Source organism: Puntigrus tetrazona, chromosome 3, assembly GCF_018831695.1.
Source record: "Puntigrus tetrazona isolate hp1 chromosome 3, ASM1883169v1, whole genome shotgun sequence".
Lineage (NCBI taxonomy): Eukaryota > Metazoa > Chordata > Actinopteri > Cypriniformes > Cyprinidae > Puntigrus > Puntigrus tetrazona.
In genome coordinates this window covers 26706141-26723575 of record NC_056701.1, presented here as the reverse complement: position 1 = coordinate 26723575, position 17435 = coordinate 26706141, and the positions used below count along the sequence as shown (strand labels likewise).

At 41.1% G+C, this 17435-nt stretch overlaps 3 protein-coding genes across 5 annotated transcripts; 1 reads left to right on the top strand and 2 right to left on the bottom strand.

Annotated features, from left to right (window-relative positions):
- Positions 1-1109: 1109 nt before the first annotated feature.
- anks4b (ankyrin repeat and sterile alpha motif domain containing 4B) lies at positions 1110-5322 on the bottom strand. The gene is made up of 2 exons (XM_043229023.1): positions 5044-5322; positions 1110-2631 (listed from the first exon to the last, which is right to left on the bottom strand). Exons 1-2 carry the CDS (start codon positions 5202-5204, stop codon positions 1521-1523), a joined length of 1272 nt encoding a protein of 423 aa, XP_043084958.1. The 5' UTR covers positions 5205-5322; the 3' UTR covers positions 1110-1520.
- An 885-nt stretch (positions 5323-6207) lies between these two features.
- On the top strand, positions 6208-12755 carry LOC122341503 (peroxisomal membrane protein PMP34). 3 transcript variants are annotated; one of them, XM_043234907.1, is made up of 9 exons: positions 6208-6439; positions 6546-6606; positions 7201-7267; positions 9056-9204; positions 9513-9629; positions 9963-10108; positions 10185-10280; positions 10367-10449; positions 10959-12755. In XM_043234907.1, exons 1-9 carry the CDS (start codon positions 6413-6415, stop codon positions 11104-11106), a joined length of 894 nt encoding a protein of 297 aa, XP_043090842.1. In that variant the 5' UTR covers positions 6208-6412; the 3' UTR covers positions 11107-12755. The 3 variants fall into 3 exon arrangements, with proteins under 3 accessions (XP_043090842.1, XP_043090841.1, XP_043090843.1); XM_043234906.1 differs by having other exon boundaries at positions 6209-6447; XM_043234908.1 differs by lacking the exon at positions 10185-10280 and having other exon boundaries at positions 6209-6447.
- A 2-nt stretch (positions 12756-12757) lies between these two features.
- Positions 12758-16776, bottom strand: dxo (decapping exoribonuclease). Its single transcript, XM_043234905.1, has 6 exons — positions 16009-16776; positions 14914-15140; positions 14610-14829; positions 13887-14022; positions 13542-13636; positions 12758-13462 (listed from the first exon to the last, which is right to left on the bottom strand). The coding sequence occupies exons 1-6, from the start codon at positions 16419-16421 to the stop codon at positions 13333-13335; spliced, it is 1221 nt and encodes a 406-aa protein (XP_043090840.1). The 5' UTR covers positions 16422-16776; the 3' UTR covers positions 12758-13332.
- Positions 16777-17435: the final 659 nt, after the last annotated feature.

Below are 17435 nucleotides of genomic sequence, written 5' to 3'. Positions count from 1 at the left end.
TGTCATCAATTTTCCTCCTGCGCCACGTCCAGGAGGTTGGCTACAGTCCCATGGATCTTAAACTTCTGAATAATATGTGCAACTGTAGTCACAGGAACATCTAGTTGCTTGGAGATGGTCTTATAGCCTTTACCTTTAACATGCTTGTCTATAATTTTCTTTCTGATCTCTTGAGACAACTCTTTCCTTTGCTTCCTCTGGTCCATGTCGAGTGTGGTACACACCATATCACCAAACAACACAGTGATTACCTGGAGCCATATATATAGGCCCAATGGCTGATTACAAGGTTGTAGACACCTGTGATGCTAATTAGTGGACACACCTTGAATTAACATGTCCCTTTGGTCACATTATTTTCAGTGTTTTCTAGGGGTACCATCATTTTTGTCCATGCCTGTTTCGTGAGTTTATTTTTTTAAATAATTCTGTTGAAGCATGGTTGAAAAACAATGTCTGACTTTCATTGGTTAACATTTATAGAATTTTTATTTATTATTACTTTTGTCAGATTAAAGTTATTTCTGTGACCATTGTGACTTTTTCTTTCATTGACCAAAGGGTACCAACAATTTTGTCCACGTCTGTATGGACAAAGGTATTGGCGCACCCCCTTCTTTAGAACAGAAGGCGGCACTTTCAAAACTGCGGCAACAAAGACTTAAATATATGTATATTTAAAAATAGTATTTTCATCAGTTTGCAACAGTTTTGGAGATGTCTAAAATGACTGTACTCATATGCACACATAGGTCTGCAATTACACTCATTCTAGAGGTGCTCAGATGACCTTCTGAAGACCATTCAAGTTTTTCCACACTGACTGAATCAGTCATTTATATTTTTAACCTTGCCTTATACATGTCATTAGAATAAGAATGGTCCCCCCCCACACACAATTCTCTATCATTGTGCTTAAACATTAAGATTTATTCTCATGGAAATTACTAAAACTTGTTCATTAGAAGGTGCCAATACTTTTGTCCATATAACGTATTTTTAAGTAATTGTCCTAATTATTGTCTCCTTGAAGGACCTGCAGTTGCTTCTCGTGGTTATGGAGCTGCAGACGTTAGTTGCATTATCTGAGAGGAAGTTACTGCCAAATCTCTTTTTTATGTGTTTTATTCTGTCATTAGACATTAAATTATAATTCCAATACCATATATATTATGTGTGGAAAAATGTATTCAGTGATAGATAGATAGATAGATAGATAGGCATAACCTCTAGACATGAACAGTATTTAGAGACATGCACGTTACTTTTATTTCAAAAAATGAAAACAATCAAAATGTTCTTGGGGAAAAAAATGGTTGATTCTCATACAACAACTTAAGTCAAATGTTTGTTTGGGAGATTAGACTTATTTTACTACAATAAGGACATTTTTAGATGCTGTGCTACTTCATACAATCTTCAAAATCACAGAACGTGAGCTGTGAAACTACATCATGGCAAAGGAGAGTCAGTGGAGAGAAACTGTGAATGTTTATGGCGTGATTTAGTGATGCACGCTATTAAAGGAAGGTGTCCTTCATAATGCCAGGCTGCTCCAGCACAGCTTTTCTGCGAGCCGACGCTTCTAGGATCTTCTTGCGTGGCCCCAGTTGGATGCGGATGCTTTTAAGATCGTCATCTGAGCAGAGCATGAGGGCGTCAAGATCCAGGTGTTCACGGGTGAACACAGGACCGTAGTCCAATAGGCCGATCGACGCCAAGAAGGAATCCAAATGTGAGGTCTCCTCTTCCTCATCCAGACCGATCTCCTCTTCCTTCCAAGGAAGCTCTGAGTCCTCGTCCAATCCCTCCAGACCTTCTTCCACGGTCTCAAACAACTCTTGGCGGATTAGGTACCCTAGGTCTTCTGTATTGCCGCTGGGGAGGTCTTCAGGGTCCATGGACATTTCCATGGAGAAGTTCCTGCGGAAAACCATTTTCCCGAGACCAGGTCTTTCGAAAATAGACTTGCCCTGATTGGCTCCCTCCTCGTCCGAATCTCTCTTGGCATCGTCATCATCATCTTCCTCAATTTCGTCCTGCTCGTTGAAGACGTCAACAAAACCAGGTTTCTCTTGCGAGCTGCTGTCTTGTTTGACAAAAATTACATTGCTGTCCCCTTGTCTACTCACTGTCCCTTTGTCTTTCTTCCCAAATTTGCGCTGGAGGGTTCCCTTTATCGTTGACGAGATGGATCCATTGGTGTCTGCGGCAATGAGTTTGGAAAACTGTTCTCCATTGACGCTGCTCAAGGTACCCGAGCCGGAAAAGGAACTTGCTTCTGAGACAGATCCGCCCCGGTACATCTTGTCCATCTTGCTCTGATGTCTCTTCTTGACGCGTTCGCACTGCTTCACTCTGCGCTCGGCATCTTTGGTGGCCTGCTCTTTTAGGCGGGCCACCCTTTTGACGTTCTGGCCTGTCTGTTGGGCGGCAGCGGTGTCCAGGAAACGGACGCAGTCCATGTGGTCTCGAGAGGCGGCCACGTCCATGGGAGTGTGGAAGTCATTGTCCAGAGCAAAGAGGTTGGCTCCAAAGTTCACTAAAAAGCTGACGATCTGCATGTGACCGTTTGAAGAGGCGTGGTGCAAAGGCGTGTTCCCCCAGATGTCACTTTTATTCGGATCCCCCCTACGAGACAGAGATAATAATGAACAAGCATTTTAATTCATGTGTTGACCAGTTGATTACGTGACAGTTATAATGAGCGCTGCTTGCATCACTGTTACTATTTGTCATTTGTAGGGCTAAGGGTTGTTAAAGGTTGTTAATTTGGACAACTTTAAAGGCGATTTTCTCAATATTTTATTTGTACCCTCAGATTTCAGATTTTGTATCTCAACTAAATATAGTCTTACCCTAACAAACCATACATAGATGGAAAGATTTTTTTTCAGCCTTCAGACGAACTCTCAATTATGACTTGTTTTTTGATCCAGGGTCGCATATACCATAGACACTTTGGTACAGGCACTTGACTAGTAAGAACACCCTAAAAACCAACTAACTATGCCTTAGCAACCACTTGAGACTCTGTCCATCTCATTTTGAGTCCAAGACCACATCTCATGCTGTTGGTAGCATCTCTTATACTCTGGAGCATCTGGACTATGCCTTTGATTCTGGTATTGAGCACTTGAACACTGTGGATTTATGGTCTGTTCCAAAGCCACCAAAAACGAGGCTACGTTCACCCAAAAATCCGAATTGAACTCAGCCTTCTTCTGGGTACAGATTTCATCATAGAGTATGCATTCATTTGCGTGCAGATGAATAATAAGATAAGTTGCGATTAAACGATTTCTGTTCGTACATTCATTCTATGAAGCAAACGTACGCATATCGGAGAAATTATAATAAGATCAATTTTAGACGGTTTCTGCGCAACATTTTATAAATGAGGCCCCTGGTCTCTGTCTTGATTCTGACTCAACCTACTCAGGCTTTGGTCTGGACACCATGAGGTGGTCTTGAAATTGCCACGCTAGACATCCTACAAGTTACAAAATGCTCAGCAATGCTGAGGAAATAAAGGCCCATTCACACCAATGACTTGAAAAAATTGTAATGGCAAAAATTCACAGCACAGGGAGCTGAAAACAGAAGTGGTTGACCAATCGCAACACACTGATCCAGCAGACCAATCCCAGCAGGCAGGCTTTAAAGAGACAGAACTAAATGTATTCTAGCCCAAAAATAAAAATGACGATGTGTAAATAAACATAATATGGGCACTTTAAGAACTATCATTTTGAAAAAGCCACGATCTTTGGCACTTCTCTGACGCCTCATTTGTCCTCAGCAGCAATTAAAATTCCACCCTCACATATTTTCCTGCGATGAATATGACGCTATAACAGTTAATATGTAACCTGCTGTAAAATAAAAGTCCACAGGTACACCCATAAAACCTCTGATTACAATATCTACAAGAGCTTATCTCTCTGAACGCCATCTGTTATAGATGGATGAGGCATGCAAGTTTTTGAGAAAAACGAAACCTTTTTTAAAGTATCCATGACAAGAAACTCCCGTCTGGGTTAGCATTCAACACGGTTCTTTTAGGCTGTTTGAGAGCCAACCCGTGGCAATCATGCTCTACATCCAGAGAAAGACCGGCCCCCGAAGCTGCACAGAATGAATAAACTCTACGCTGGACAAACTGCGGAAAAATAAAGAGGCCTATTGTTCCAGATTTGCGTAACTAATTTAGCTGATTGAACTCTTGGCATCGGCTCTGGGAGTTTTTCAAACGATGTACACAGCAAATCATGCAAGAACGAAAGTCAGAGGAGGACAAGAGTTTCTCTCTGGGTAGCTCCGACTGTGGTGTCTTTTTTATATGCTTCTCCAGACTGCAGCAACACTTAAGACCTTTATAAGATCCACTGTAGACAAGAGTGATTACTGACTCATAAAGCACGCAAGTAAAAAGGCTCGCCCAGAAGGTCATAAAACCGGCTGATCCAGAAAATCAGTTGTAATGCATCACAGCATAATAAGTACTTTTTACGGACATAATATACTTTGTCAACTCAATTATAATGTGTTTATACGTAATATAAATTCATAATTATATCTAAAAAAGTTAACAGCAAATGCAGTTGGTTTTTAAACCTGCTTAAATAGCACTTAAGTGTAATTTCATAATTCTACTGTCTTTGAGATTTGGTTACATTGTACTGCTGAATGTGCGTTTATGATAAAAACGAAATGCCATTTCTAGTGAAATCGGTGTCATTAACACATTTGTACTGATGAAGTTCAGTACATTGCCTAGAAGTACAGTTTTTGAAAGATACGTGATCAAATTAAAATCTAGATTACAGATCGAAGTTTGACTGACTGATAACGCTGATAACGTCTTCAATGCTTAAAAAACAACTAAGACGCACAAAGCAAGGTAACACTGTAAAACCCTATAATGGCATTAACCTAAACTAAGGAAACTTAATGCATAGAATTCAGTAATTAAACCAACAGCCCATGAACGGGATCAGCACAGAAAGCGTTGTGCATAGAAAGCAGGTTTGGTGAGCTCACCCCCTGCTGCATATGAGCTGCAGAGCTTCGATGTGTCCGTGGTAAGCCGCCCAGAGAGTGGGTGTCATGCCATCCTCGTCTGGGGTGTTCAGATCTTTCCTTGTGGCTTCTTTCAGAAGATCCAAATAGCCGTCGATGGCTGCTTTGTGATACCGTGACATGATTATATTAACAATCTCCCGAATTTAGCAAGAAAATGTGTTCGGGGAAGTGTTACAGGACCATCTTCGCAGGCGCCTGGCGTGCTCTGTCTCTGCGTCTGAGGGAGGAGAAACTCTGATCTCACTGCCTGGACACGACTCCAATATTACTGTCATAAACTAAAGTCCACAGTGAGCTCTTATTGCTTACCATCAGAGATATAAACCGGGATAGTTGCCCTTTTTTATTTATTTCTTTTTTTAATAGTTCTTATTTATTCATTTTAGAATTTTTGGTTTTATTGTGGTCATATTTTCCCATGCCGTTGTCTTTGTTAGGAGAGAAGTGTCATATCAATACAATACAAAACAGAGTATGTATATATATGTGTGTGTGTGTCATGCCAGAACATCATATAGAAAATGATAATGAAAATTATAACCAACATATTAAATGATTGCAATTGATGTATATTGAAAGTTTTGTAAATTCAGTAGTGATATGCACTTGAATTAATTTGGACAACTTTAAAGGTGATTTTCACATCAATAGGAAGCTTATTAATACTTCTTTCAGATGCGGTATAATTAATTGAAACAATTTATTTCGTTTAATTAATCGTTCATTAATTTTAACATTTACCCTTATCTGGTTCTGTGGTCCAGGGTCACATATATTAACATATTACAATATTTTGAATACAAAAGGAATCGCAACTTTTGATATATTAAAAATATGCGATAATTGATGTACTTATATATAAGTGTGTGTGTGCTGTCAGATTTTTATTATTATATTTTAGTAATCGCTGTGTTAAGTTATAAAAATCAGCTCTCATATTTCAGCCACGATTGTCTAAAATAAGTATAAACACAAGTTCCAAACTAGGATACAGAAATTAGTTATTTAATCTGTTTTCAGATAAGAAATGTTTGAGTTTCATGAATGAGCGTCTAAAGCGGGTGTCCGTGCATCCTCCGGCCGCTGGGGGCGCTGAGGAGCAGCGAGGTCGAGCGCGTCCGCACGAACAGTCCCCCGAAGCGGCGCTGTCGAACGCGGAAGTGAGGGCTGGGCCGTCGCGCGTAACGAATACGAATTAGACCGGGAATCGTTCTTTGCGATTGTAAACCGACCTGTGTGAAGTGTAGACGCAGAAACCCGTTTTTAGAGTAAAGGGAGAGAGTGAGGGAGATGTCGGAAAGCAGCGGCTCAGTCGGCCTGCTGTCTTATGAGACGCTGGTGCACGCCGTGGCAGGTGCGATGGTGAGGGAAATAATCACCTTGCTTTAGGTTGTTCGCCCTTCGTGTCGTGATATTCTGAACCAGGGATGTTTGTTGAACCGTGTTTTGTTGCCTTGCAGGGCAGCGTTACAGCAATGACAGTGTTTTTCCCTCTGGACACAGCCAGGATCAGACTGCAGGGTCGGAATGCTTTTGTTTTGTACTGAACAGTTTCTGTGCGATTTTATCGTCGTATAAACAATAATGGTTTCGTTTTTAAATGTCGTAAAGTTAAGAAAATCATGTAAATTAGAAAATACTGTGGTCGTTTTTTTGTCAATGTAAGGACTCCAGTCATTCTGTTCTTGAGAATATTTAATCAGCTTGAAATTGTGTATGCAATTTTTTTTAGTAATTTGTCTTCAAATGTTTTGTTGAGTAGTACAAGACCTGATGCTCATTCCTGCTGTCACCTGATTAAATCATACTTATTTTAGCAAGAAAAAAGCCTTTGAGTATAATCGTAAAAACATTGTCCGTTGTATCATGGTTCATCATTTGTTGTAAAATGAAATTATATATTTTTAACGTATTTAACATCGCCCGTTATACAAAGCATGTGGTTTGAAGGCTTTCAAAAAATAGATATAGATGTATCTATAAAACCATTTTTTTTCTGACTGTTATCTCGTGGTGTCAGGCTTTACAGGGATAAGTATAAATGTTGCATGCAGACAACACAAGTATATATCATGCAAACCTTTTATTTTATTGGATGTTTCTCCTGTGTTTCAGTGGATGAAAGCCGTAAGTCCCAGTCCACCCCCGTCATTCTGGCTGAGATAGCGAAGGAGGAGGGCATGTGAGTTACTGAGCCCAGAAGGCGTTTTTTTTTTTAACATCAGTGTATACGCAAAACCACTCCGTCACTTATTTGCTACAGTGCAAGTACAAACCGGATTCCAAAAAAGTTGGGACACTATACAAAACGTGAATAAAAACTGAATGCAATGATCTGTAGGTGCCAACTTCTAATATTTTATTCAGAATAGAACATAACTCACGGAACAAAAGTTTAAACTGAGAAAATATACCATTTTAAGGGAAAAATATGTTGATTCAGAATTTCATGGTGTCAACAAATCCCAAAAAAGTTGGGACAAGGACATTTTCACCACTGTGTGGCATCTCCCCTTCTTTTTACAACACTCAACAGACGTCTGGGGACAGAGGAGACCAGTTTCTCAAGTTTAGAAATAGGAATGCTCTCCCATTCTTGTCTAATACAGGCCTCTAACTGTTCAATCGTCTTGGGCCTTCTTTGTCGTGCACCTTCCTCTTTATGATGTGCCAAATGTTCTCTATAGGTGAAAGATCTGGACTGCAGACTGGCCATTTCAGTACCGGATCCTTCTCCTACGCAGCCATGATGCTGTGATTGATGCAGAATGTGGTCTGGCATTATCTTGTTGAAAAATGCAGGGTCTTCCTGAAAAAGATGACGTCTGGATGGGAGCATATGTTGTTCTAGAACCTGAATATATTTTTCTGCATTGATGGTGCCTTTCCAGACATGCAAGCTGCCCATGCCACACGCACTCATGCAACCCCATACCATCAGAGATGCAGGCTTCTGAACCGAGCGTTGATAACAACTTGGGTTGTCCTTGTCCTCTTTGGTCCGGATGACATGGCGTCCCAGATTTTCAAAAAGAACTTGAATCGTGACTCGTCTGACCACAGAACAGTCTTCCATTTCGCCACACTCCATTTTAAATGATCCCTGGCCCAGTGTAAACGCCTGAGCTTGTGGATCTTGCTTAGAAATGGCTTCTTCTTTGCACTGTAGAGTTTCAGCTGGCAACGGCGGATGGCACGGTGGATTGTGTTCACTGACAATGGTTTCTGGAAGTATTCCTGAGCCCATTCTGTGATTTCCTTTACAGTAGCATTCCTGTTTGTGGTGCAGTGTCGTTTAAGGGCCCGGAGATCACGGGCATCCAGTATGGTTTTACGGCCTTGACCCTTTCTCACAGAGATTGTTCCAGATTCTCTGAATCTTTGGATGATGTTATGCACAGTTGATGATGATAGATGCAAAGTCTTTGCAATTTTTCGCTGGGTAACACCTTTCTGATATTGCTCCTCTATCTTTCTGCGCAACATTGTGGGAATTGGTGATCCTCTACCCATCTTGGCTTCTGAGAGACACTGCCACTCTGAGAAGCTCTTTTTATACCCAATCATGTTGCCAATTGACCTAATTAGTGTTAATTGGTCTTCCAGCTCCTCGTTATGCTTAAATTTACTTTTTCCAGCATCTTATTGCTACTTGTCCCAACTTTTTTGGGATTTGTTGACACCATGAAATTCTGAATCAATATATTTTTCCCTTAAAATGGTACATTTTCTCAGTTTAAACTTTTGTTTCGTGAGTTATGTTCTATTCTGAATAAAATATTAGAAGTTGGCACCTACACATCATTGCATTCAGTTTTTATTCACGATTTGTATAGTGTCCCAACTTTTTTGGAATCCAGTTTGTATATTGTGAAACCAGCGCACAATGTTTTAAACCACAGGTGTGCTTAGAACGGGTAATGAAAGACCCCTCTGCTTATTTCACGATTTCCTTTTGAATGCGTTTCAGATCGTCTCTGTATCGCGGCTGGTTTCCTGTCATTTCTAGCCTGTGCTGCTCTAACTTCGTGTACTTCTACACGTTCAACACGCTGAAGAGAGTCATGGTCTCGGACCGCTCCAAGCCCGGCAAGGATCTGCTCATGGGCTTCATATCAGGTACTGAATGGGAGATCTGAACACCTCTTGCTGCAGGGTTACAAGGTTGTTCTTTCCAGTTTTTTTAACATTGTTTTTGCATACTATGTTGATTTATAATATCTTTTTTTATTTCTTTAATACTAATTTATAAGTTTCAGTTCGTATGTCGTTTCCAATATTGGAATTTAAGTGCTTCAACTTTAAATGAAAATGCAAGTTTTTCATCTAATATGTGTTTTTTAATAGTCTTAGTTAACCAAACTATCCCTGCTTTATCACTTTCCTTTCAACGTTGGAAATGCCCGCTCGTTTCTTGTTTCCTTTAGGAGCCGTTAATGTGCTCCTGACGACCCCCATGTGGGTGGTGAACACACGACTGAAGCTTCAAGGGGCAAAGTTCAGGAACGAAGATCTCCACCAGACCCACTATAAGGGCATATTCGGTCAGAACCGCTCACACGCTCGTTTAATCATGAGGTGCAACCTCCAGACCCACGTTGAGTCGAGTCGTTCAGTAGCAAAGCGCGTTTCAAATGAAACCAGCTGAAAAATCGCCTGATCCGACCTGCTTAAATGCTTTGTGCATCCATCAAAAATGTGTTTTTATTGTGTTCATAATGCATTGCAAAGCGCTTTCTCTGCTGTTGAGGTGGGATACGGGTAAGGTTAGTGACGGGTTTGGTGGTATGGGTTGGTTTAAGCTGTAAGTGCAGTTAAAGATGTAATAAAAAAAAGTGCAATAATGTGATTCCCACCATCTTGTCTCCCCGTCAAAGATGCCTTCTCCCAGATAATATCCAGCGAGGGAGTGGGCACGCTGTGGAACGGGACGCTGCCGTCTCTGGTGCTGGTGTTCAACCCCGCCGTGCAGTTCATGTTCTACGAGGCCATGAAGCGAAGGGCAGGACGGGGAGGCAGGAGGGTGAGGGACGAAAGCGCTCGGCGTCGTTCATTTGTGCGTTTCCGGAATAACTCTAATGTGTCTCCTTCGTGGGCAGATCTCATCGTTTGAGATCTTCTTCATCGGCGCCATCGCTAAAGCCGTCGCGACGTCCGCAACGTACCCTCTGCAGACGGTTCAGGCCATTCTGAGGGTACTGCCGTCGACGCGAGCGCGGGAAACCAACGCGTTTTATAATGCGCTTGACTTGCTGAATATTTCTCTTTGCTTCCTCCGCAGTTCGGCCAGTTTAAATCAGACGGTAAAGGGGGTCTAGTGGGCAGCCTGAAGAACGTGCTTTCTTTGCTCATGGACCGGATCAAGTAAGTCCACCTCGGTCACTGTAGTTAAAAGCTTAGCGATTATAGAAATGATACATAAATAATAGTACCCCAACGGCATCTGCACAAATAATGCTGTCCCATTGACTGCCAAACGACTATGACGGTCAAGGACCAGAAAAGACGTCAGCGGTTCAATCGTAGTATTATGAAGCGACAAGAATCATTTTTGTATAATTCGTCATTATTTGTTTCCTTTGCGTAGAAAAGGTATTCTCGTAGCTTCATAACGTTACTGTTGAACCACCGATGGCGGAAGGAGCATTTTGACGATGTCTTTCATACTTCTCTGGACCTTGACGGTGTTCATTACTTCTCAGTCACAAGCCTCCTGGTTTTCATCTAAAACATCTTAAGGGGGGCTTCACCCAATCTCGTGTTAATCTTGAGCACCTAGAGTAGCACTGCACCCTTCACATCGTCTTTGGTTTGATCATATTTTAAAAAAGTCTCTGAATAGTTTTGATGAGCTCGTGTCCTGTGTTCGTCAGGAGACACGGGCTCTTGGGTCTGTATAAAGGTCTAGAGGCGAAGCTGCTCCAGACCGTGCTGACGGCCGCCCTCATGTTCGTGGTGTACGAGAAGATCACCGCCGCCACGTTCAAACTCATGGGCCTCCAGAAGAAGGTCAAGCTCTGAGAGACGGTTAGCCATCACCACTGAGCCACGTATACTACTGACTACCTCTAACCCGCACACCCTCAAGAGGGTATCCCATCAGCCCTCGCTCCTCAGTCCTACCACAGTCAGTTAAAAACTACTTATGTACCTTTTAGTTTTTTTTTAAGTTTACAAGGTCAACTTTCTTTGATCAGAATCTTAGATAAAACCGATGTAAAGTCTAGGGATGCACCGAAATTTCGGCATTAAATATAATACTTTCTGTCCAGTTTTGTTACTTTCAGTGAAAGTGTGGTTATAGCTTTTATTTTTGAAATTCAGTATCATTAATTTTGAAAGACTTTTTCATTTAACACAGTCATACTTATTTTTATGTAATAATCATTACAAATAATATTTCGGTATAGGTTTTCGGCTACTTGCATCCAGAACGTTCGCTTTTAGCCAAGAATTTTTCCTTTTTCCGTGCATCCCTGATTTTATAACATTTTAACGAAAGCGAATCATGATATTAGTTGAGTGATTCTTAATTTAAAAGGTGATAGTTAAGCCCAACATAAAAAAAAACTAAATAATAAAATATATATATATATATATCTTTTCAGTCAGTATGTTAAATTTCAGAAAAATTATAATGTAGCCGTTTTAATTACTACTTTTACTATTTAAAAAAAAAAAAAAATCATAGTGAGCATTCTTCTGAATACCCTGGTGTTTCACTGGAAAGTCAGTCATATGGGTTTGTAAGTACGTGATGGTGAGTAAATAACAGAGTTTTGATTTGTTTAGTTAAATGTGTCTGAAAGTTGGAAACTGGAAAGTGTTTGAAGGTTTGGATCTTTAATGTGAACAGAGATCAATTTCTGATGATACATTTGGCACAAATGGCGTTTTGCTTAGTGCTGTCAAACGATTACGTTTTTGTTTACGTAATATGTGTGTACTGTGTATGTTTATATACAAATGTATAAATATATATTCATATATATAAATGATGTAAACATAAAAATTTCTAATATATACATGCATGTGTGTGCATTTGTGTATAGCACACACACACACACACATTACGTAAATAACTATTTTGGATGCGATATAATGGTTTGATGGCACTAACTGTACTTCGATTAGTACAGTTGGGTCTTATTGGGCTCCACGTCAGCGTTACTGAAACATAACCGAAGGCCTGTTTTTATTTACTTTTGCACAATGAACAATTTTGGCAGAACGATGTAAAACCCGGATCCAAACTGGTCTCGGATGCGTTTCTTTTATGGTCGCATCTCTCCCAGTTTCACCCCGTGAACAATGTTTTGAATATCTTGAGTTTTGTTCAATCGCTTGAACAATAGTCGGCACATATTTTTCCATTTACGAAAGGCATTTAAAAATGCACGCCATAGACATGAACTTGCCTTAATTTATGCCTTTTTTTTTAAAAGCAACTTCGCTCTACTGAAGTCTTACCTGCTGTGTCAATATTAACAGTAATATTAATATTAAAAACTAAAATGTTATACACGATGAAACTGCAACTTAAAGCTTTGTACTCAAATGTCTTTATTTCTGGACTTAAAGCACATATTTTGTATTTTAATTTGTAAAACCTTTGTTATTTAACCGTACTGTACTTCTTGGCATGTTTGAATAAAAGCTATGGAAGAAAACCTGTCAGTATTGTGACGTTATCAGGTTTATTTTGTTCTTGTAAGTCAAGTTCACTTTTTTTTCCTTGTAATTGCAACTTTATATGACCTGCAAATGCAAATCTCACAGCTGTGACAGAAAACGTATACACTATTTTATTTTATTACGTGGCTATCAGAATACGATTCAACTAAAATGAGGGGGAAAAAAATAATAAAACTCATCCACAAAGTCTTAAATTGTGGTAATAAAGTCGTCATATTTTTCATAGTGCAACGAATAAAAATCATTTGTACAAACACTGAATTAATTCACATAACAGCTTCACTCAAGAAAGTTCATGAATTAGGGCCCGTTTGCGCTAAAATTGTCATACTGTATTGTAAATGTATAAAATATCTGACTATCTTCGAATACGTGCATTATCTTTTGCTTAAATATCTCAAGGGTATTTTACGGGGGTTACCCAGCATAAAGGATAAAAGTCACAATATATTTATGTACACAAAAGTCAGCGTGCGCATGCGCAAACTGAATCCAGAGCATTCATAGAAAACACGAGCGAAGTCGGAGATGTCCTTACGTCCCGCCGGGCGCTCAGCGGCGAGACGACTGAGGAGCGCTCAGGTCCTTGACGTACCACTCGGGTAAGAAGGTGTGCTGGGAGTCTCTGTGGACGGTGTAGGTCACGTCTCGGTGAGGGTCCCACGAGAACAGGTACACCAGTCTGAAAAAGATTGAAGTTGCCGATTGCATTTTACTTCTGCACATTGGCACATGCATTAAAAAAAAGGTAACCCTCTTACCTTGGGTCGTCCTCTTTGACGACTGACTTGACGAAGGACAGGAAATCGTTGCAGAAATTCATACAGACTGTTGGCTTCCAGCAGTTGTACTCGTTCTGCAGAATAAAGAGGAAGGAAAACGCAGTCAGCCGTGGTTTTAGGGATCACGGAAGCGCGAGGCTATGTTAGCAATAATGACGTTAATAGCAGTAAGAAGAACGTTTGAGCAGCATATTAAATTGATTCGTAAAAGGCACTGGAAGTGCTGAAAAGTCAGCTTTGCGTCGCAGCAATAAATAGATTTTTCATCAATTAAATGGCACCTTTTGGGTGAAAAACCGCTGCTTTGTTTCGTGAGGGACTAACCTTGATGAGTTGTGAGATCTTTGAGGTTGGGAAGCTCTCAACAGACACCACGATCCCGTCATGGTCTCGAAACCCAGCGACTATCTGTGGCACTCCAGGAAGAAACGACTGAGCCCACCATTTGAGCAGCTTGTACCTACAAGAGGGACAAGATAGCGTTATGTTCTTTAAAACATGAAAAAACAAATCTACGAGGAAGCTCATTTTTTGATGAACTACACCTTTAATGTCCTGTTTACACCAAGACGAAAGTTCAAAATTGTAGTTAATAGGATGGTTCACCAAAAAAAAGGAAAAAATCTGTAATTATTTACTCATTCTTAAGTTGTTGTGTCGAGCACAAAGACCTTTCGAAGGATACTTGTGATCAACCCTTTGATGGCAGGCATTTTGGGATATCGCATTAAAAAAAAAGTCGATAAATCATTTTCTGGATGAAAATGCCAAGATGCTCATAAAAGCTCAACTAAGACAAATATCTTTGGAACGCTTTAGCTGAATAAATTCCTGATGGAGCATCCAAAAAAAATACGCTCAGCATCTGAAATGCTAGTCATATAATTCAAAAACGCTTGAGCGAAGTCCCAAAGTGCTTCGTAACTCCCAGAACAAAACAACTTTACGTTGAACATTTATCGCCGATCATGGCGTGACTTTGTTCTCGTCGAATCACTGGACGTAAAGCGCTTCGTTCGCCAACCGTTTTTAAGCTGCTGGCTCCACCTGTGGAAGTTGCTCCGCTGCTTCGGGGTGCAGATCTCCGCCGAGGTCTTGAGCTCCACGTAGCATCCCGGAGCCGGAGGGGCGTCGGGGTCTTTGACGCGGCAGTCCACTTCTCCAGAGAAGAGCAGCCTGTGGTCGGCGAGGCGCGTCTGAACCACCGTGCAGAACGCTTCGTTGGTGTTCACCACGCCCCCGGGGTCCGGAGCCCCATCCGCGTCGTCTTAAAAGCAAGGAAAAACGGTCGGTAAGTGAAGAGACCCGCTATCTCTGTCTGACAGCGCAGCGCGTGCTAGACGTCCCAGACCTGCGCACATGTACTGCTCGAACTTGTACCCCCAGTACATCATCTCCTCGTGGCGCTCGGAGCGCGTCTCTCGGCTCGCTCTGGCCGCCTCGGTTTCCACCTCACTGACGTAGACGGTGCCTCTGAACCTGGAGGCGGCCAGCAGCCACCCCTCTTGAGTCTCGTAGGGGGTGGTCAGCAGCTTGGTCAGGTGTCCTCTCCATGTCACGAAGTCCACTCCTAGAGCGCTGCAAACACACACGGAAACAAGACGAGGGGCTCAGGTGCTAGTTCAGTGTGGCTGAGGTACTTTTTTAATTTTAGTGCGTCAGCTAAGGGAAAATGAGAACCGCTGCACTTACAAGTAGCTTCGTTTTTTATTATTATTTTACTTTATTAAGTGTTTTTGTGGTTTTAGGTTTAGTTGACTGTAATAACCCGTACGTCCTGATTGTGCTGGGTTAGACGCGTTTCTAGATCGACATATTTTGTCGGCCCTGGAACGACGTTTGAGTCTAAAAATGTAATTTTGACCACATCTCTACACCTAGACCTGACCTCACCCGTGAGCGCTGCCTAAAATCAGAGGGAACGAACGACGAAGCACCGAAAGTCAGCCTTAAACGTCACAAAAACTATAAACTGGTTCTTCAAATCTGATTGGTTAATCACAATGTTGATCCAGGAACACGTCGGACTCAGCAAAAAGCAGTTTCTGCAGAATAGCCCCGCTGCGTGCATTTTGGGTCAGTGATGTGGAACTCATATATTCAACAACGCATAGAAATACACAGACATAAGATTACAAAAAAATGAGTTTAGACCGAAGGAAATTGAGAAATGTTACAGTCATAACTGTTTTTATATTTTATATTTAACATAACTTTTATATTTTATTTCAAATATTGTCATGAACACGTGTGTTATATATATATATATATATATACACACACACACATATATATACACACACAACATTGTCATGTCATATACACATATATATAGACACACACACAGGGAGCTTATTGATGGTCTGCGTACATAACACTTAATGAGGCTTCACTGTTATTAATAAGCTACAGTGAAGTAGTAACACGGTTAGGGGGTGTCTCTGACCTGGAGGAGGGGGTTTGGTCTCTGGTTTGGATCTTGTCTCTGTTGGCCAGAATCCACCTCAGCACGTGATCGAGCCTCTCTTTCACGCTCTCATCTCTTTTGACGAAGCGGCTGGTGTATCCGTCCCTTAAGTTGAAGTCCGGGCTCTTGGCGGGCCGCACGTAGTAGCGCAGCTGCCTCCGGTCGTTGCGGAAGCTCCTGCGGGAGTCCAGAGAGAAGCAGCCCACCTCCACGGGCTGCTTATAGAGCGGGAAGTTCCTCTCGTACAGCTGTCTGTGAGCGCTCAGCGTCTCCGGGGGTCCGTGCTGGCCCTCCTCGGTCGGTCTGTGGCGCTTGTTCGTCTTATACTCGGAGTCTCCGCTCCTTTTATAATCGGTCTCGTGATGACGGTCTCTGTGGTAACGCTGGGCCATGGCGCGCTTTTAGTGTCCAATTTTTAGTGCCCCGCAGATCTCAGCATTAGCGAACATATCTCCACGGCACGCGTTTATATGATTAAGTAACGTTAATGCAAACGTGAACGAGTGCAATGAAGTACACAACCAAACAGCCTATGTGATAGCGTCAACAGCACTTCCGTTAGCTAACATGTCTCTATAACCAATTTATAACCATTAAAACATTTCAATGTGGAGTGTTAAATATTACTTGTGTACAAACGCGGTCCTTAGTTAACATTAAACTGATATCTCACGCAGATACATTACGTTTAGCAGAGCAAGCGCGTAACAAGCGATGCAAACGCTCTTTCAGAATAAAAGTCCCACTTCAAAATAAAAGCATTAACGTTGCATCTGCATGAAATTTCACTCTATCCATTTTATAAAAGCGTGTTTTGTTTACTTATTTTTTTTTTAAACTGTAATTTAATCACAATATCATTACTGAAGATTTTGATAAAGTGACCGGCTTATCTCTGATATTCCTAGAACTATTCTGAAAGATTAAGAATAATAAAAAACTAAAATCAATTTTATTACAAGCTCACTGGATGCAAACCTAGAGTTGTTGTTGTTTTTTTTTAAACCACTTGGCAGAAACAATTTTCCATTTGGAAGATTTGTCGCTGCTTCTGTTATATTACGAGTGTAAAATGTTTGATTGGTTTCTTGCATTATTACTAAAATAAAAAAATGGACATTTGGAGGCAACGTTTCCTTTTCTCGTGCATTATGCGAAATCTACCACGCTGGGTTTGCTCACCTGACAACACAGTCCTAAAATAAAGTCCCATAAGCTCTTAATATATTTCTTGCTGTGGTGGTACTTTAAAATGTCAAGTGCAGTAATAAGCTTTAGACTATGTTAGACAATTAAATCTGACAAAATGCATCCCTTAAATCAGGAACGGACTTGGGTTGCTCCAGAATGCAGAATCACTACAAATATGAATAATTCCATATCTTTATTAAAACCATCTGGAGAAT

What these genes read in the sequence shown, in the direction of transcription:
- dxo (XM_043234905.1), bottom strand. Translation starts at nt 16,421, where the DNA reads ATGGCCCAGCGTTACCACAGAGACCGTCATCACGAGACCGATTATAAA. An exon ending in GACCAAACCCCCTCCTCCAG is followed by an intron (nt 15,141 to 16,008) that starts GTCAGAGACACC and finishes GTGTGTTTGCAG; the next exon opens with CGCTCTAGGAGTGGACTTCG. An exon ending in CAGCGGAGCAACTTCCACAG is followed by an intron (nt 14,023 to 14,609) that starts GTGGAGCCAGCA and finishes TCCCTCTTGTAG; the next exon opens with GTACAAGCTGCTCAAATGGT.
- anks4b (XM_043229023.1), bottom strand. Translation starts at nt 5,204, where the DNA reads ATGTCACGGTATCACAAAGCAGCCATCGACGGCTATTTGGATCTTCTG. An exon ending in CAGCTCATATGCAGCAGGGG is followed by an intron (nt 2,632 to 5,043) that starts GTGAGCTCACCA and finishes TCTGTCTCGTAG; the next exon opens with GGGGGATCCGAATAAAAGTG.
- LOC122341503 (XM_043234906.1), top strand. Translation starts at nt 6,376, where the DNA reads ATGTCGGAAAGCAGCGGCTCAGTCGGCCTGCTGTCTTATGAGACGCTG. An exon ending in GCTCATGGGCTTCATATCAG is followed by an intron (nt 9,205 to 9,512) that starts GTACTGAATGGG and finishes TGTTTCCTTTAG; the next exon opens with GAGCCGTTAATGTGCTCCTG. An exon ending in CCACTATAAGGGCATATTCG is followed by an intron (nt 9,630 to 9,962) that starts GTCAGAACCGCT and finishes TCCCCGTCAAAG; the next exon opens with ATGCCTTCTCCCAGATAATA.